This window comes from Dicentrarchus labrax, unplaced genomic scaffold, assembly GCF_905237075.1.
Source record: "Dicentrarchus labrax unplaced genomic scaffold, dlabrax2021, whole genome shotgun sequence".
Taxonomy (NCBI): domain Eukaryota; kingdom Metazoa; phylum Chordata; class Actinopteri; family Moronidae; genus Dicentrarchus; species Dicentrarchus labrax.
In genome coordinates this window covers 25,465,199-25,485,407 of record NW_026136704.1, presented here as the reverse complement: position 1 = coordinate 25,485,407, position 20,209 = coordinate 25,465,199, and the positions used below count along the sequence as shown (strand labels likewise).

General features: G+C 42.9%; 1 protein-coding gene across 6 annotated transcripts in view; it reads right to left on the bottom strand.

Annotated features, from left to right (window-relative positions):
• Window positions 1–812: 812 nt before the first annotated feature.
• robo1 (roundabout, axon guidance receptor, homolog 1 (Drosophila)) overlaps window positions 813–20,209 on the bottom strand; it is a 219,884-nt gene continuing 200,487 nt past the window's right edge. For all 6 annotated transcript variants that reach the window (XM_051397087.1, XM_051397090.1, XM_051397088.1 and 3 more), the window contains 13 exons: window positions 19,014–19,214; window positions 16,082–16,108; window positions 14,557–14,599; window positions 12,690–12,844; window positions 10,326–10,712; window positions 9,477–9,593; window positions 8,189–8,333; window positions 7,631–7,861; window positions 6,448–6,950; window positions 6,190–6,351; window positions 2,773–3,048; window positions 2,484–2,677; window positions 813–2,057 (listed from right to left, as the gene is read on the bottom strand). In XM_051397087.1, the coding sequence (XP_051253047.1) occupies window positions 2,043–2,057; window positions 2,484–2,677; window positions 2,773–3,048; window positions 6,190–6,351; window positions 6,448–6,950; window positions 7,631–7,861; window positions 8,189–8,333; window positions 9,477–9,593; window positions 10,326–10,712; window positions 12,690–12,844; window positions 14,557–14,599; window positions 16,082–16,108; window positions 19,014–19,214 (2,456 nt within the window). In that variant the 3' untranslated portion in view covers window positions 813–2,042. The remainder of the gene's footprint in view (window positions 2,058–2,483; window positions 2,678–2,772; window positions 3,049–6,189; window positions 6,352–6,447; window positions 6,951–7,630; window positions 7,862–8,188; window positions 8,334–9,476; window positions 9,594–10,325; window positions 10,713–12,689; window positions 12,845–14,556; window positions 14,600–16,081; window positions 16,109–19,013; window positions 19,215–20,209) is intronic.

Below are 20,209 nucleotides of genomic sequence, written 5' to 3'. Positions count from 1 at the left end.
GTTGGTAGCGTATTTTTACTGCTCTAGATCAACCCAGTTAAATATGTTACATTCTTACATTGTATACCTGCTCTACATTTAAACATATAGTTCTGCTCAAGCACTCCTTAAAACAACCTTGTCCCTAATCCCACAGTTGTTAACATGCTTTTCAGTTCTTCTAGCTTCCGTACTTAGCTTAGTTTAGCAGTTAGCGATGGCTTCTATCTCTCTCTTCTTTCTCTTTAGCTCGGTGACAAATGGTTTAGTCCCCTTTAGTGATGATGGTGCATGTAATAAATGTGGTTTATTTTTCCGTGCTGGATGCCAGGCTTGAATTGGAAGCGTAGCCCCACACCATGGAAGCTAAATAGTTAGCTGCTGTAGTTATGTAGCGCTATTGAATTATTTTCAACCGGGGCTTTTTTGATTGCTTGGTTCATTGTCATCATTGTCTCTGCGGTCAAGTTGGATTGTGAACGTTCTGCCACCGTTACCACACGGGTTGTAGTTGAATGTTTTGGAAGTGATGTTGTGTTACACTTCTCTGTCATTCAGTGCAGCAGACCCAGCTCACGAGACTGACAGCTTTTTTCCACAACCCATTATTCATTTTCATAATCAAATTCATTAACAGCCCAAGTGTGGTTATAAAAATGTGTATGCATATGGGAGGTATTTAGTCAACCTACAGCCCCTTGTGCTGTAAATACCTAATTGTCGTCAGTATATGATGTATTGTTGGTTTTGGCCTTTTTGAGATTTAAGAAAAGTCTTGAAGACAACCAGCCTTATCCTGTCAGTGAACGTTAACAAATGACCACAGGCACATGTATAGTTTGAACTTTTTTATTCATCTTTTTTTTTTTTTGTTCTTTTTTGCTTTACGAAACAAATGTTTGCAGATGTCCTATGAATAAACAACAGCACCCTTCCTCCTTTTAAAAATAGGGGTCTGTCACCCCTGCCTTATCAAGAAAAGAGACTCTTCTTGTCCAATTACAACCTCTCCAGATTCCCAAAGTGACTCTTATTTCCTGTATTTGACATTCGTTTAAGTGCATTAGTAGACAACAAAACCATTTCGATTAATGTGCAATAGCTGAGTTTATGGTCAATGCGAAAAGATATTTACATTGCAGCTATGACTCACATTAACTGTCTTTTTCATCACTTGAGCTAGCGTCAGAACTGGAGAGGGAGACAATCACAACGCAAGGAGTCTCCTTTCAAGCACAGCCTTCGTAAACAGCAACCTTTACCTACATCATCATCATCATCATTATCAGGATTAACTAGACTCTTTTGTCATACCTGTTTTCCTCCAGTAAGACAAAAAGGTTAATAGATAGAATGGTTTAAAATAAAGTTTAGTGATTGTGCTTTTAAAACCAAAGTAAAACAAATAACAAACATTGACGACAACACGAAACATAACAGTGCATTACAAAAAACAAAAGAAAAGAAAAAAAATCCCAAAGTGGCACTTTCTTGGGGCAGCTAAATAATATAGCAATTTACAACATGGATGGAAATGATAAAATAATTATATTTACTGGCATAATAAAATTAGAATTCGCAAAATAAAACAAGGAAGACAAATTTGAGGTACCACAATGGGTAAAACAAGAGGACATCATGTATACAAGTATATTTACAGACAGTCCACCCTTCTCTGCTTGCAGCTATTTTATTACAGTAACATCTGACTGTACGGGCTCCCAGTTCTTGTCAAGGCAAGCCAAGTCATGTCAATGTCTGGAGTAGGATTTCACTCCATATTGCATTGGAATTAAACATAAATATAGTACTGCGTATTTTGTTTTGAATGCACCATTCTTTTATCTTCAGACACTCTTTCCTTTTTTTTTTTTTTAAATGGACATAGAAAATGATAGAAAAAAACCCATTGGTCTGTTTTCCAGATGTAAAGAAACACTACTGATGTACAGTTGATGGCAGCCAACATGATGAAATACTGAGATATTTAAAATTGTAAGAGAAACAATGGTGCTCCACTCTTGGAAAAATCAGGACAGTCCCTCGTTTTCGTCCTCTGTTCTTCAGCTTTCTACCATCTGGGTAAAAACACAAAAACAAACATGTTGGTTAGCATCCATCTTTCACAACTAGAGCTACACCAATAAATCGGCTAATATAACCTTATTGCAGTATGTCAGCCAATATGTAACAAAGAATCGCAGGACACAAATGCCAAACTAGGTTGGAGTTAATTAAGAAACAATGTCCACCAGAGAGTGGAGAAAAGTTGATTTTGACTGACAGATTTTTAATATAAATAAATAAATCCTGCGTAGTGCTGTATGGATCTTGCTCAATTGTTTACAGTTCTAATCTCAGGGATCTGAAGCAAGATTGTATTATGTCTTTATATTGTCTGATAAGCTTTTTTTTTTTTTAACCTTACTCAGCCTCGGTCGGGCTATATTCATTGCTGTCAGATGTGTTGAGGGTTAGCCTGTGTACTTTATAACAATCTGTACCTCTAGCTCTTCATCTCCTGGTTGGAAGGCCCCCGTGGTGTTGAGGCCCATGTCTGCAGGGTTCCTGCGGCCTCCTTCTCCTCTCCGCCGGCCCCCTGAGCCCCTGGAGGACATGGAGCTGGAGGAGCTTGGGTCTCGGGGGCTGTTGACTGTGGGGAACTGTGGTCGGCTATAGGGCAGAATGTCCTCTGAACCTAGGGACAAAGAACAATTGTAGGAGTTATTGAGACTTGCACAACCACTGTACACAGCATTGAGGGATTCCCTCACATTGTATTTGTTGTTGTACCTGCGTGTTGGCGTGCCTTGTTGGCAGTGCTACTCTCATGTTTATTCCCTTTTCCTCCATGAGCAGTCTTTTGTCTATCCTGAGCGTCTTTGCGCTCAGACGAGCTGGTTCTGGGGTCCGAGCCCTCTCTGGGCCGATAGCTCCCTGTTCCTCCTCTCTTGTCTCGCCCCTCACCGGCTTTGGGGGAAATCACTCCCCGGCCCTCCAGGGCTGCCTTGGAGGGATGTGTAGGTGACTTAAGCACTGCTGGAGGTGGGATGGGCGGAGGCGGGAGATCTGAAGGATAAACACAGGAAGTAAGAACACATTAACCACAGACCTCAATAACTGGGGTTTAGGTAATTGCAGAAGACTGAGGAACAAGAATCTGTGTACTCTAGAAACTTTAGTGTGTATCATCTGTCACTCAGTTGTCTCACACCTGCAAGGTGATATACAAACACAGCTGCAGTGTGTGTGTACACACACTCAGAGCAGCACACATGGCTATGCCGAACGGAAACTCCTCTGTACAGACAGTAAACAGAACAGATGACATTAGAGAGGCTGAATCTGGCTAGAGAGTTATGAGATTTGTGTGAGAGGCAAGAGAGGAGGAAGAGGGGAGCGTGACGGTCAGCAGCTGGCTCTCTGACCTGCTCGACTTCCCCTGTCGATGAATCAATGCTGCTTGTCCTTGAGCCATTATTCATATGAGGCCAGCCAGTGGGCCGCCTAGCCTCTCACATCACGCAGCCATCTAAACAAAACGGCAAGAGAAAAGCCTTGTCTGCATGCGATCGATGGCTTTTCATCTTTTAATCAGCTTCCGCCTCGAAGGATGATTTTGTTGGCTGCCAACAGCCCATAATCCACATAGGATTATAAAGTTAATAAACACACCAAAGTGCCAACTCTTACACCTTGCTGTACCCCGAAGGCTAACCTTAGACTCTTTTAAGATTGTGGAATGCTGGACTTTGTGGAGAATCAAAGCTTTTCCTGTTCTACACACAAAAGGCTAATGGGGCAGGTGATGTCTTTGCTGCGTCTCGTTGGCAGAATCAGGCAGCTTCAATACACTCTTCTGATTATCCTCAACCTCCATCCACTCCTCCTGAATATAAAAGGAGGCCAGTCAATATCATACAGCAGAGAGGCGTCTGCAGTTTTTTAATATCTCTCTTGCCTCCTGAGTCCTGCCTCAACCTGAGTCCGATCAATGCCACAGTCTCAGAGCTATAGCTCAGTACGTGGGAGGAGCAGAGCGCCTGTTAGATTTATGAGGAAATATCAGCGAGGACAGAGCTCAGGTCTGAAAAGTGTCTCTGGGCCTGCCAAGAAGGGTGTATCTGAGGGCCTGGTGGTTAATTAGGCAGACAAGGCTGAGACAGATCAAAAGAGACAGGAAAGGGTTAAGTTCAGAGAGGAGGTAGACAAAGGCATTAGAGTCAAACGCAATATGAATCATGGGGGGAAATATAACTTGGGTGTTTCCACATCCACTGTGCAAACAAGAGTGAAATGAGTAGGTCAAAGAGGGGTAAGGGGTGGGGAAGGGAGGATGCTGGGGTGGGGAAGGGAGGAAGCTTGGGCGGAGGAGGCCTGCTTCACTTGATTTTCTGGTTGTGTTTTTTTTTTACTGCTGCTTTACTGATGGTATTTATGTGTATTTATAGTGATGCTGCTTAGATAGTAGTAGTCTCGGTCAGAACGTAGAGACACATAAAACAAATTATGGGAATACACATTATAGCATATTGTGTGTGTAGAAAACACACACAATGTTTTTTTTTTATTTTTTATTTCTGTCCTCTAAATTTCATGAAATCACCTTCCCTCACCTATCACCTCAGCACCAGACTTCCAGACTACTGACAGGGTATGTAGGGTGGGGGTTGAAGTGCAGACAGGGGGGGAGGCAATAACCTCCAAATGAAAAACAATCCATTCAGATCAAATGCAATCAGCAGGAGGGCTGATGGACAGACAGAGCTGCAGAGCTGTCAGTCCGCCCCCTTGCTGCTCAAACAAAGACTGAGGAGAGCATAGGAGAAGAGGAGAGAGTGGAGAGGGATGGAGAGATCACCCCAAAGGGAGGGGCAGCGGATGGGGAAGAAGCCAGGATATAAGGATGATGGCAGGAGGCGTAGGTTCGGGGTTGGGGGGATGGGGGGGGCGGTTGGATTTTCTGCAGTGATATAGCTGGTCTGGCTCCCAGTGAGCTGGATATTAAATCTCCCTGCCAAGTGCTTCCAACACTCAAGGACACCTGACACTAAGAGGAGAAGCAGCTCTGGGACAGCACATACTGTACACAGCACTCACATACAGATACATTTATTAAAAAGAGAGATATTTCCACTAGATCAAAGTGGAGAGGCCAGAAACAGTGGGTTTCTGTTGGAAAGCTATGTGTTGTGAAGAATGATGCCTTAAAAAGTCAATTGCTCTTTTACTTAACAAGGTTAAAGCTTTTCCTTCGGTGTACAGCTGCTCCGGTATTTAGCCCCCGTTTGGTTTATGTACAGGCCTTGCCGAGTGAAAGGTGGCACTTCAGCATGAGCCAGAGCACCTGGATCAATTTCATTAGTGGCTAGAGTGGAGAGACATCCCAGTGTCAGCATAGCCAAGCTGGGCAAAGCTCCCCTGAGACAACCCTCCAACTCCCCACCATGGCCCTGGCCTCCTGCCCACCACTCGCCCGATCTGTTCAGCACCGTCACAGATTAGGAGTGATGCCATGTATGCATGTGCACAAACACACGAGAGAAGATGATTAAAACTTTGGCTCGAGGCACACTGACACTCGACCGTTTGCGGACACTACATCACAGTAAACTGCACTCTTCCCTTCCTTATCTGTAGAGGGAATAGAGGGAGAGCCACAGATACAAACTGACCATCTGTGGACTTGGGGGACACAGCTAACCCAGTACTGCTGCTACATGTCTATCTCTCTATCAGTCTGTTGGATGTATTAGGTCATTAGTACCTTTTACAAACAAACATGTAAATACCTCCAAATTTAGATTTCCTACAATAAAATAGTTTTTTTATTTCTGACAATTTTTGGAGAAAATATTTTGAATTTTGATATTCAGATCAATATACTGATTTGAGATTGAAATTGTAAAAGTTGTCGTTAGATTAAACTCTTATTTGAATTGGAAGTTTACCATACATAATATTGAACAAGACACATTTGTATCAAGAATATAATCACAAACAGTATCTAGTTTTTACATGAGATTAAAATCATAGTTGTTTTTTGTTGCATGTTGTTTCTGTCTTCCCACAACAGAAACAAGTCTGCTTCTAAGTAACCTTATCTAGTATTCCATAGACAAAAACACAAATTTAGCTCACCTAATATTAATTATTTTTGTATATTACACATGCATTGAGCTAGCATGATTATTTTTTATTTTTTTTTACCTTCATTATAGGCTTCACGTCGTTGGTTGGCTGGATGGCCTGCAGGATGCTGTTTCTGCTTCTTAGGAGGCCTCCTGTGTACAGCTGCCATACTCATGTTACTGTCTGTAGACACCGGGCTACCAGGACGGTGGCCTGACGGATTTATTTGGTATTTTCGTGCTGAGAAAAGAAACCGAGAAAGAGTTTGCTTTTAACATTCCTCAAATTTCCTGCATTAACATTTCCCATGGATGTGGCAGACGGTCTAAAACCTACCTGAAGCTCCTCCAACTTCATGGCCTTGAGTGTTGGGATATTTGGCCACCCTGAGGCCTGAATACTCTGCAGCTGCGGCAACCGCTTGAGCAAAGTCAGCATCAGTGAAGAAGGATCCATCTGATGAACTGACTGCGCTGGACCTCCCTGAAGAGACATTATCCTCTTCAGAAGCCGACCCCCATCCGTTGATCATGGAGCCGGTCACCGAGCTCTCCAGGTCGCCCATGCTGGACGCAGGCGTCTGTTCAAGCCCTCGTAGCAGCAACCTTCGTGGGTGCATCTGGGGATGGTGAGGGTGTGTGTGGGGGTGGGTGTGGTGGTAGTGCATCTTGGCCACCTCTGCATCTGTCTCATCACCCTCCTCCTCTTCCTCCAATATATCCTCCTCCTCCTCCTCCTCCATACCGTCAGTGTCCAAGGCCAATGGGCTGGTGATGTACCCATATGTGTGTGTAGGAGAGAGGGGCCTTGGAGGGGGTGGGGGGCTCACAGCATGGCGCCTGCAAGAGGTGAGAAACACACAGTGTGAGAATTGCATCAAATTTGGAATATTTTTGATAAATTATGCATAAAAAGTTTGTAAAATACACCATGCTGATTTTGCATGTTTTGGCCAATTAACCACAAATCACAATTAATGCTTGTGATTTTCTGAGATTCACCTAAGCACATTAAACTCAAAACTGGATATGCTGTCCACAGATAAGACACAGAAAACAAGCATTAAGAAAACAAGTACCAACAGTGATGTGAATTTAATGGTTTCTTATTCAAACCAAAATGTAATGATGTTGTCGTTTCTGTTCTTGCTCACATATATCCCAAAAAATAGAATGGACTCAATTTAGACTGTGATGTATAACTTATTTCAAACAACTTTCAAATCGCTCTGAAATGAACTGAAACAAATGGATCCCTCGAAGGTAAGAAATCAATCTAAAAGCTAAAATAGGCTTTTGAAAAGTGGCCAACAGTGGTGTGCAATATACTGAATTTGGAGTTAATGGGCTAAAACATGGAAAACACTTGTGAATTTCAAATACTTGGGAGATCATGTTTCTCTATGAGGCTTTAGAGAATAGATATATTTCCACAGATATATAATGCAGGCTGACCACTCTTCTTTAGCTACTTGTTACGCTTCTATCCTAGTAGACTGTTTCACATTATGCAGGCGTACCTGCGTTCATGGCTGTCATGTGTGTCCTGGAGCATCGGCTGCATCTCCTCCTGCGGAGAGGGGGTTAGGGTGGCGGTGGACTGGTGACTGTAAGATACAGCAGCAGGGGAAGAGGCTGCCCCTCGGATGGGAGGAGTGGGCCCCCTCTCCATCTCCTCTTCCTCCTCCAGCTCATCAGGCTGCAGGTACATGTGAGAGGGGGGCATGGGGCACTGCATGTCTGGGTCACAGCTGCCAACAGAGAGAAACAAGCCTCATTACCTTCATATCACTCACAAAAAAACATGAATGTTTTCATATACTGAAGCCAGAAAAACATGCAGTAAATATTCATGCCATCCTTCAATCAAGGTTTGACATTAGTCTAGCGCTAATGGATAGAAAACCCTTGGGGCACATGCTTGCAGTGGATGCAAGGAGCAGAGGAAAGGCAGGAAGAATGAACTTGTAGTGTAATTCTGTGTGTGTGTGTGTGTGTGTGTGTGTGTGTGTGTGTGTGTGTGTGTGTGTGCCTGTCAGAATGTCTGTGTCTTTGTGTCTGAGAAGGTAATGTCCCACCTTTCTTCCATCGATAGAGAGTACTCCTCTGTGCTCCGACTTGGGGGTGGGTTTGCAGGGGGAGGGGGCAGAAGGTCAGCCCAATTCATTGTGCTCTGTTTGGGTAGTTTGGGGGTGCGGACTCCCTTCTTCTGACCCTGACTGCCTGCTCAAAAATGGGGGAGAAAGAAAGCACTCCGTCAGTCACAAGACACCTACAGAAACATAGGCTTGTCTCAGAAAAACACATCAATTATTAATGTTGAAGAAATCGCAAGGTAATGAGTAAGGAATTGACAGCAGATAAAATGCATTAACAAGACTGACTGACAAAGAAATGATAATTTTACATGTGAGAGTGCAAAGGCTAATACAACCCTCCACTTTATGCAAGTGTGCACACATACCTCTCAGTTATTAAATGATAGGAAATACTATAAAACAGTAATTTCCCTACAGCGGCGCCAAGAGAAAAGGTAGGAAGAAAATGGCAGAAAAGGGTCCAATTAATACCAAACTATTAACATTGTGAACCAATGAGCTGTGAGGTGCAGTGAGCATTAAAGGCTTCTCCTTAATGGCTTGAACTTCAAACGCAGTATCAGAATGGATACATGGCATTAAGGTAGCAGTGTTGCATGCCGTCTGCAATGTGTTATCATTTGTCCTTGTCCACAGACAGACATTGAGGCCCTGATGAAATTAGGCTGCTCCATACTGGAATTAAAGTAAAGCCAATTAACGAAAGCAGTGGAAACTATACAAGGACAAACAGAAATGAAAAAGAAAGCAGAAAAACAAAAAGACAGAATTAATACAAAAATATCCTTTTATCTAATTTGTTTTAAACATCCCTTGGATGACATTGCACCCAGAGAACAAAAGGCACAGGGAAATGCCTGGCACAGTGCTCATGTCTTTGTTTTGAGGCATTGTCAGTTTCCTCTTCTCTTTATATTCACCAATTTTCCACTTTCTGGAGGAATCTCCCTTTCAATTTCTCTTCAAGATAGGCTGACATGGAAATTAATCAAATTACCATTTTAAAGCATGTATTATTAGCGTCTCAAAGTGATTTATTGCTTTTGAGCAAAAGTGGGATTTTCAAATGGGAGGGGGAAGGGGGACGTGTATGTGATTATATGGTTCACAACAATAATAATAAGTCTTTGGGAGTTAAATTAAAATGAGCAAGAATAAAACTCTTAAAAAAAAAAAAAAAAGTATTTTTTTTATAACCTCTGAATACCCTTCCTGGAAATACTCGAAATACTGGAAAAATATGTATTTAATGCCCCAACCCGTTTACCGGAGGTACTACTGCTGCCTCGGTCAGAGCTGTTGTAGGAGCCTCCGGTGTGGATGTCATGGGTCTGGTTATAGGGGATGGTAGCTGGCATAGGGCTGTCACCTCCTCTGTAGCGGTCTGATGGTGGGGAGAATGGAGTGTGTAGTTAGTGCGGCAACAGGCAGACATTTGGACAACTCAAAAACTTTAAAGCAAATTAACAAGGAAATGAAAGACTGTAATTTATCAGCAGTACAAAACCAGTTCACAGTTAAAATTATATATACCATGAAATGGCATGACACTGAGTAGAGTGAACAGTGTTACACATGACAAATGGCATGCAGTTCCATGCTTTATAATGTTCAGGTAAGTATGTGAACACATGCAACATCTGCACACAAATCTCAAAACTATCACACCAGATGTGGTTCCTTTCTGCAGGTACAACAAGGTGATGATAGCTTCGTTCAAAGTGTCTATAGATCCAAGAGTCATCTTTGTCTTTCCTTTAGAAATCTGACACCAAAGATAAACCCTCACACCTGCCCTCATCACAAAAAGACAACAGCAATTCAGGCCTGGCCCACATTTAGCGGCAAAGATTACACATGATTGCATGGAAGGTGATGAGGGGTTACATGAATGCCATACAGACGGGCAGAAAGAAAGAGTGATGACGCCTATGTTGACTGAAAACGAGCGAGACATAACCGAGGAAAATATGAGGATGAAACTCTTCTACAGGCTTCCACAGTGAGGCTGAAAGAGCCGGGAGAGGAGAGAACAGAGGGAGAAATCAAGTCGAGGAAGATCATGGCTCGGAGTTGACCTCTTTAACCATGGCTGCTGGGTATTCCGCACACTCACCCTTGTTCAGCTTGTTTTGCTCCATGATGTTGTACTGCAGCTGGGAGCCCATTTCCTGTTTCTGCTGTAGGACTGAGGTGGGCTTCCAGCAGTGTTTTTCATTCACCTCCCCTCCAACCCCGAGTCCTCCTCCACTCCCTCCGGTTCCTCTGTCTGAGTTCATGTTGTTGCCCATGATGGAGGACTGGATGAGCTGGGTGGTGGCGTACGGTGTCGGCTGGCCCCCTGGACCCACAAAGCGGCCTTCCTTCAGGTTTGGACTGTTGAAGGTCTTCATCTCATTGATCTTGTTGGACAAGTCTACATCTCCATAGACTCCTGACTCTGGCACAATGAGGTTGGTCTGCTTGTTTTCCATCTGGTTGTTATAATTGGCGATGCAGTCGGCTGGAGAACATGAGGAGGGTATTTAGTCAATGTCGTCTATTGCTGATCAGCTGAGCAGCAGTATGGCAGGTCGGTAAAAGCTTTGAAACAATAGGCCATGATCTGATCTACTGCCGAGCTGAAAGCATTTATATGACGAAAGTGAAATACATTTGCATATTAATTTTTAGCTTTTGAAAGATCACTGTGCCCACCAGAGACATTTCTATTTCGGTTTAAAGTCTCAGTTTTGTTTGCCAAATGATCTACTTTAGGTGAGCGACACAGGTGGTATTACACCTTCTCGCTCAGCCTCTTCTCAGTCTCACCGTGACTCAATGTGGGTGTCATCTCTGTTCTTTTCCATCTGACAGTGGGAGCGTCTTTGCTCATTGAGAGGGACAGAGAGACATGTCTGTATCAAAGACCTGGAATGAGGCGCGCAGTAAAAGCACAGCTCCACTGACAGATCCAATTTTCCCTGGCTCATAAAATATTCAAATCCTCCAGCAGATCTGAGAGCCAGCCTTGCGGTAAATACCAAGGACGGCCATAGGTGCATGCTGCTCGTGCCATGCGCCTCACATTTCAGCAGCACGGAACAGCTCGACACTTCAAAGGTTGATGTGTGAAAGCGCCCCTATGGCTGAGATAAAGGGACATTAACTCCTATTTCTTTGCTCTGTCACCTAGTCAGTGATCCTCTTAATGTTCACAGAGTTTAGGTTTGGCACACACACAAAGCATGCGTCTGGCAAGCTCCTTAGTGTCATACAGCGAGGTGTCATGCGAAGAGTGAGGGCTTCCTTTAGCCTGTTATTCCCTGTTAAACATATCGCACCATGTTAAGGCAGAGTTAAACACTTCAACCTCAGAAGGGTGATTAGCACAAAGCAAAAACTGAACTTGATGACTATAAAGTCTACAAAATGAATTATTAATCCTCACAGGGAAAGGTTTTGATGTAAGGAGAAACTATTGCATGGTTGGATGGATATTAGACCCAACAGCTGGACAGGAATTATGGGCTGCCCTTAAAGGCATAGTCCCAAAGTGCATAATTTAGAACATAAAGCATTTCAATTCAGTCCATTTTCAGAGGATCGGGTTGTTTAAGACTTGGGTCACAGCTGAAAATTAATAACATTAAGCCCTGTGTCATCCAAGCTCAAGTTTTTGGCTGCAAGTTTTACTGTGTTCTCTTTCACGTAGGTCACTGTGTGTGAGTATATTGTATAGTAGTGTATAAGATATTGAGGCCAAATTTGCTCGCTGTTCTTGACAAGTGTCTTAGTGCTGAATAAACTAAAAGGCCACCTGGTGGTGTTCTATAAGTCTCTTTCCCTTTTTTCCTCACCACCTACCCTACTTTACTTTATCTCATTCACGCTCCCTACCTCCGCTCATACATTTCAGTGTATGTTTTAGCATATACTTATTCTTCATCACTCCTTTCTCTCCCTCCCTTCCATCTGGTCTTCCAGGTGCACCTTTCTCCCTCTATCATTCTCTCTTCCTCTGCTTCTGGCCACCGTCTGCAGTCCAGCCTTGACCTCTGTGCCCACTGCACATTTCTTAAATAACTGAGCACTTAGGGGAAATTACATTACCGGCTATAACAACAGTATGGAAATCAGCAGAGCAATTCGATTAGCAACAGAGTAGAGCCATAAGCCCCTCTCAGTGTGCTCCTTTTATTTCCTGCCTAAAACAGCTCTACTTTAACCTCAGATAAATCAAACACACAAGCACACAGTCACTCTTAATCCTAATATTTCTTCAGGTTTTTCTTGTGGAGACCTAGAGAAAGGAGAGATACACAGAACTCTCCAGGGAGCTAACCCAGATATCAGATTTTGCTTCCTTTTGCGCTGCAGATTCCCCCAGCTCCTACATTTCTTATCTCTACAGTTATTTTGTCAAGGACTGCATCATTGCGTTTGAGGAGAGTGTTTATTTTGGTTGGTGCCTACGTATGGAAGTGTCGGCACTACATACCCGGGCGGCTATATGTTGCCAAGTTGCTGTCGCTGTTGCCATTGCCTGCAGTGCAGCAGTTGATGCTGCAGTCGTTGTGGTTGGAGCAGGAGTTGGGCCATGTGTCAGCCAGCCAGGGCTGAGTGGCAGTTTCCCCAATGTTTAGCAAACCAGGCCTGTAAAAAAAAATGCGATCAAATGGTTAACAATAGTAAGAGACTAAGCCAACACCACAATGACATTTATGTGAATGAACTGAAGAACCCACAGTAACATAATATTTGAAAGAGAAGATTATGTGGAGTTTATTTATCCAGCAGCTGAGAATAGGAAAAATAGAAATCCGGCTTTAGTACTTTTTGCCTTTTGACCACTCACACGCACACACACAGGCCTAGGGAGCACATTAGAAAAAAGCTCAGCTAAATAAATTGTGTGTGCTTGACTTGCCCACAGCCGATGACACTTTCCCTGAGCCCTCGTGAGCATTAGCGATCCGCCTGGATTAGACAGCCAGATAAAAATCACTCCCAATGTTGCGAAATGTGCGTCCTGAACAGCCACTGAACCACAAACGCTCCCTGAGTAGATTCCACGGTGTCACACAACATCTCTATCATTTAAAAAGTTTTTTTTAGCTGTACAGGAGGAAAGAATTGAAACTTGAGGAACCCCATGTGGACCAGTCCTTCACATCCTCCTCTGGCAATCTATCTCTATTGTTTCCATGTCTTGCTCCTATTTCTTCAGCTTTAATCCCAACACAATACAAGATCACTTGTTTAACAGGATTCTACTGTACAACCTAACCTCAGGCCAACCACTGAGTGTTAAAAGAGCTGAGAATAAATAGCCTCCTATTGCTCATGAAATGAATCAATCTAGCATACAAAGAGAAAGCAGGCTACTCTACCCAGGCCATACATTGTTTAAGTATTCAAATCTCCACAGAACGGCTCCCAGTTTGCATATCCCAACACTGAATTAGCATTGAATTACGTTTCCTCATTCCCTCTCAAATGACTCATTTCTTGGATTCATTTTTGGTAATGAACACATTTGTCTTTTACAGCCGAATACAATCTCACAATAGCTCCTCAATCACCCCGGCAGTTGTATGTTGATATTGAATGGCCATTGTCTTTGTGCAGAGCTGACACAGCCATGCTGCATATGGGATTCAATCATAGAACTGGATAATATAATGAATATGGATGTACTGCTGATGGCTCCAAGCTAACTATTCATTGAACACACAAATGCACACTTGCAGTAAGTATTGTGTACATTCTGTACTCTCAATACAGAGGGGGGCAACAAATGAATACTCATTTCCTCCTTTTGGTCTGCACACTCAATTTTTACAATTTCCCAGCTGTATGAAAACATGCCAAATGTCATCGAGTGGATACAAATGAGTGTTAACAAGTTGATGCAGTGTTTACCAAGCCTTATATTATACATTCAGTCACTGTTTGTACACAATGCACCATTCCACAACATGAAGAGGTGTGGCGTTATGGCTATGTGTGTGCATGTATCTACATTCATGTTTTAGGGTGACGCTATGGCACAGCCTTGTGGTTGGATGTGGCTCTCCACCATATAGGACGGGCTCCTGGCAGACTACATGGGGCTTTGTTCGTGTTATCATAACATACTTAATGCACCTCCTTACCCCTCCTCTGCTCTCTGCTGCTTATGGAAGTCACAGCACTCCCCCTAGTGTTTGTTGAAGAGAAGTACACTTGCCCAACCCTAGTCGTCTACTCAAGAGTGTTTAGCTTTCTGTTGTATTTACCACATTCCAATAATCATTCAATTTCGCAAAATGTGTTTAATATTTGAAAAAAAATCTTTCTAAACAAAACAATAAATTAACTCTTACCTTCCAGCGCTGCTTACACCTTCTCCACCTCTCTGATAGGCCACTGAAAAGAGAAAAAATAATGAGTTTCCAACATGATTTCACCACAATGATTACTGTCATCACATCACCATCTTTGCTGTTGTCATACAAGGTCAAAATAAAATGATTCATTTAATTTTGAATTGAGCTATGATGGGAATGCTACTCTTTCTTAGTGTGTATGTGTGTTATTGTGTCAGTTCAAGTGAGCTTGTGAATGAATGTGTGTGGTATCATTTTGGCTGAGTCACACACACATACAAGCACGCACACATAGCAACAGGAGCAGGAGGAGGATATGTAAGAGGCTTAGGAAGAACAGAGATGCAGAGCTCTTTGGTTTTCTGGCTCGGGCTCAGTGTGTTTGAAGCTCTGCGCGCTGCAAGTTGGACTCTTTCAAGGAGCTCTAAGCTGCCGGTGTGTGAAGGAGAGATAAACTTCCAACTTTAATTACAATCTCTTCTCTGAGAGGAGAGAAGGTGGAAGAGGGATAGGTAGGGCCTTAGCTGCGTTGATTCCTTGTCTCTTTTTCAAAACAGGAAGTGTGGTTTTGGTCTTTGCATGCAGCCAGAGGAGCTCTTAGATTAGCTCTCTCTGATGTAAAACAAAGCATCACAATCTGGTTCTAGATTGAAATCAGCATAATGTACTGTAACGTCCTGGTTTTACACTAGGTACCAGGGCAGAGGTTTTCTTCCTAAAAAAACACAAGCCTAACCACTGAAGCAAGAACTCTGTTTTACCTGACGGATTTCCAGCAGATCATAAACCAAACTTCCAACTGCAAAATTATTCTACCTGATAGCAAGCCTTGAGGCAGACAGAAACACTGCTACTGTTTAGATACGACCTCTGCACAGACAGGATCAGCCAGCGTAACCACAAACACAAACAGTACAGTATTCTCTCTCTCTCTCTCTCTCTTCTCCTTCTCTCACCCAGTCACTATTTCACATTCACCACTGCACTAAGCACTGCCAACACCCCTGACACACCTCTAGGGAACAAAGAACCTCAGGTGCATATAAGTCCATGACTGAAAGAAAAAGGAGGCCCCCGTAAATACAAACTTGCAGAGAGGGAAAGATAGAGAGGCACAGAGAGAGCTTTTCTTTTATCTGTTTTACGCTGTGTCACTTCAATTCACAGATAACCTCCTTAGCTCCGCTAACGCTTGCCTATCTAATTGGTGCGTTGGAGTGCTAGTGGTGTGTCATTCTCTTAAATCCCATCTGAGGTTGCCAGCAGCCCTTTGATCAAGTTACCACTAGTTTTAACAGCTTCTCAGTAGTGTGGCCTGCTTCTCTTTGAGCATTACATTCTGACACAACCCAAACATTTGGTAGAGCGTTTGTTTCTTGGTAGATCTTCAAACTGCGTCAATAATTGGCTCCTTTTATTGGTACACATGCAGTATGTAAGGCTGGTGCTCATGTGCTGTACAGTGAATGAATAAAAAACAGACTTACTGTACATATAATTAAAAAGAAAAGTGAATGCTTACCTGTTGGTGTGAAAGTAAAGGATGGCACTGTTGGGACAGAAAAAAAAGGAAATACAATCATTGTTGAGTTATTATATATCAGCACTGTGTATAATTGGTTCTTGTGACATAATTTATATGCTGTATCAACACATAGTTTCTACAAGTATTCTAGCCTGTATTCACACGCTACTCCCTGCCCTCTTGTCTTTGATCCCTGCAGACATCCCTGGACCCCAACTGGGAGAAAGTGAGTGTTGAGCCAGCTGCTGGTTCAAATCCTGGCCCAGACTGTCAGAGGCCTGCTGGGTGGAGGTCACACACTAGGGAGATATCTGTTGCTATCTAGCATTCACATCACCCACACAGCTCAATTACCCACACTCACTGACGGGGAAGGGGCCCTTGTGCAAAACATCAACCTACTGTAGGCAGAGTTAGATTCTGTAATGGCTGGTGTGGTCTGTGGGTATCTTCTATAAAATGTACTTTTGTTTGTTTGTTATTTACATCTGAAGAAGTGAAGAATGCTACAGTATTCATTGCAGTTGATGCAACATTTCACCATGCTGATAGTCATCCACTGCAATGCCTTAAATATGTGCATTTTAGAAATGCTGCTGTCTGCCTTCAACCTACAGTATAAGCATCTGATATGGACATCTGAGAAGATGTTGCATATGTTTCCTCACATTGTACCTGTGCCAACAAATGTCCTCTAAATGCCACAATCATCTTATCATGTTTGATTCTTGATGTTCAGACTAGTCTAAAGGTATGAGCGGTTTGATGGCTTTTATCTGTTTGATGAATGCCTTTGAAGAGGAGACGGGCCAACACTTGGTGGGCAAAACAGTCTGTGACAAATGTATACGTGATATAAATACATAAATCAGGTTTCTATTCTCACACAAGAAGACTGTCACATATGTTCAGTCCCAGGTTAGATGAAGCTGTAACTGGGCTAGGATTCTTTGCTGAGTAATTATTTGGTCGCTGCAATCTCAGGCTTTTATCTGATTTGTTTGGATTATTTCAGTTACAATACAAGATTTTGTTCAGGACCTCTGCAGAATGGCATAATAACATTGATGCAATGTAGTGTAATTAGCAATTAGTTCTGATTAAGAGCAATATAAGGTTGGTATGACTTCATACATTGGCAGGGAAATAATAAAAAGCTCTGACATTTTTTGTTTACAAATTCAAATATGTAATCTATTAGAGGCAACACTGTAGCACACAGATGCACACATACAGTTCCAATTCAACCTATTTCACCCAGAGTGCAGATTGTTGCTTCATGTGGTTGCAATTATACTCTTTTCAAAACATTCTTAGTTACCAGTTCCAACAAAGACCGTGGCCTCTTGTGGTCTGGGTGTATGAGGAGAAGGAGGGGGAACACGTCTGCCTACTGTGCCCCTGAAGAGCTTTGTGAGTTTATGTGAGGAAACATATAGAGTCACAGAAAGTCGGAGGTTAACCTCAGCCTACACAGTCTTCCCTACCGCCTGGCCAGAGGCCATTTCTGCACTCATAACGTCTTCACTGTTACTATTCTGTATCAACGTATTCTCTGAATAACCTGTTCTTAAGTTACTTTGCTTAAATTAATACAAGCACTTACAACATTTCAGTTTTTTTTCAATAGCAACAATAACTCTGAGACAAGTTAAATCATGATATTATTTAAAATGTCACTGGTGTATTGGTCTTTGAGAGGATGTTCGAGATGATATAAACCATTATGAGAAAAGCAACAGTTCTGACCATTAAAGATCACGCAGGTATGAGTAAAAGCTGTAAAAAAAAAAAAAAAAAAAAACCACAGAGCTTAAGGAATCGCTTAGCTGATGTTTCTCTTTTTCACAGTTTCTACAATAAGCATGCCTGCAGTGGATTCAGAACATGGATAGTCTGCATTTTCTGTGTGACAGCCACAGATTAGCAGCAGCAACAGTTAAGTGAGTCTATTGTCTGTGTGTGTCTCAAGGTTGAAGGGTGGATCTCCTCTAACCCTGGCAGTCAGCAGTAAACCTGAGCCCAGGAGTAGGGACAGCGCAGGTAGTGCTCACAGGCAGCAGCTGCACACCCCAAGGCCACACATTAAGCCAGCCCACACATAAATGAGACTCAGAAAGAAAGGCTAATAGCTCTCTTTATACTCTGACTATTGTGGGCAGAGGTTAGGCATGTCATGAACCCTGTCACTTCGACACAAGTCAGGTAAAAACCCACCGTGTTCTGCTATGGCTACTCAAAGAGGGTTGAAATGCAACCCAAACACATACGGGCAGGGATTCTTGGTTTTAAACATATTTAAAACATATGGTAAGTAGAGACCATTAATGGGATTGCTCAATTCAACTCCCCCAAATCTAAAGCCCCGCCTCTAAAAGGACAGCAAGACTACTTCAAGCATGTGAAAATGTCAGTATGTCCTTGATAAAGAAGGATTATGGCAAGACATTCTCTCTTTCCCAGCACAGTCAGAAGGGAGCTGCTAAAAGGGGAGTTGTTGGACCTCAAAATGTACTTTACAGAAAACACTCTTCACACACCCTTGCAGAATCAGCGTGACAGAAGTATGAAAAAGAAAGAAAAGACGTCTTCATGCAGCACTCTCAGCGGGAGTTCGCATCGCATCTTAAAGTACTCCACTGGAGAGTACTTTCAGTTAGACTTCACCTACAGCGCACCACAAAGACGTCTTTCTGTGAGTGACAGCCAGGATGGAGGTAGGCTGGTAGCATTTGGGATGAATAAGATGGAGGGGACTGGCTTGTAACAGAATAAACATAGTTCCACACTAATTAATAATGTATTGCATTTTCTCACCAAATTTTGTAAGAGAGTAAACTTCTTTTTAACCTCAAGCCAGCACTGCAATTCAGAAATTCAAGTAGATGTTTCTGACAGTGTTAAAGGTATACGGTTGCACTGTACTGACCCTTGCGTATGCCTGCATAGCTGCTGGAGAGTCCATTCCTTTTCTTACGGTGTCTGTACAACCAGATGCTGAAGACCATGAGGATGATCCAGCAAGCAGCTCCTATGCCTGCTATAAAGGCCGGCTGCTTGACCACATCTGAGATCTGCTGGGACAGCGGGTTCTCCTGGCTCACGGACTCAGTCATTCGCCCCGATGCATCTGAGGATGGGGAATGGCGGAACGATTGGAGGAGACATGAGAGCAGGATTAGAAGGATAATGGTACATTTGGTGATGCAAATTTAGGTAGCACACATGGAATGAACATGACAACAAAGGAGAGAAGAGCTAAAAAGAAATATTATTTAAAATCTAAAACTCAAAACCAAGTGGAAAAGCCTGAAATAGGACAAATATATTTCAAATAAATGGAGTCAGCGCAGTACATAAATTTGAACATTCCTATTTCTCCAAACGCACAAAAAGATTCTTCATCTCAGCGGGTGTGTACGAGGCTGGGATGTGAAAATGGAGTCGTTTCTCTCTATTATTCAAAAGGCTTTCATCGCAAATCCCAGTCAACAATGGCAGGTGAGCAGACGAAAGCAACCAAAGACATTCAAACAGAGCCTGTGCACCACACAAGGCTGATGGAACCAGATAGGAAAACACAGAGGCATCATTTACACCGAGCGCTGGTGGTTTTATAATCATATAAATAAATCCAGTGAGATCATCCTCAAACACAGACACCACGGTAATTAGCAAACCGAGGCACATCTGTGAAAAGCAGAGGTGTGAATGCCTTGAAGCTGCTTCTACTGTGAAATGCACTGTAAAGGCACCGTCTGTACTGCTGCAAACAACAACCAGTTCTCGGTCTGTTTTTCTCATCTGTCTATTCTCTCTGTGCTTCTCCCTCATGCGTGATACATGAAAGACTTTTCCGGGTTGCCCCACCCCCCGCCATTCTGAAATTTCTTCATGTTCGTGTTACTTTGTCTTCATCTCTTTTCTCAAGTCTTTCATGCTGTAGCCACTCTTCTCTACCAACTTTTAAGCCAGAGGCAAAAACACATCCCCATGAAAACCGGCTCCTTGCCTTTACCCCTCCATACCCTTCCGTCTGTCTTTGTCTCAGTCACTCAGTCCATGTCTCCATTCGACTGCCTGTCCTCTCAATTTGTGGCCGAGTGAACGGAGCCCTGCCAATGT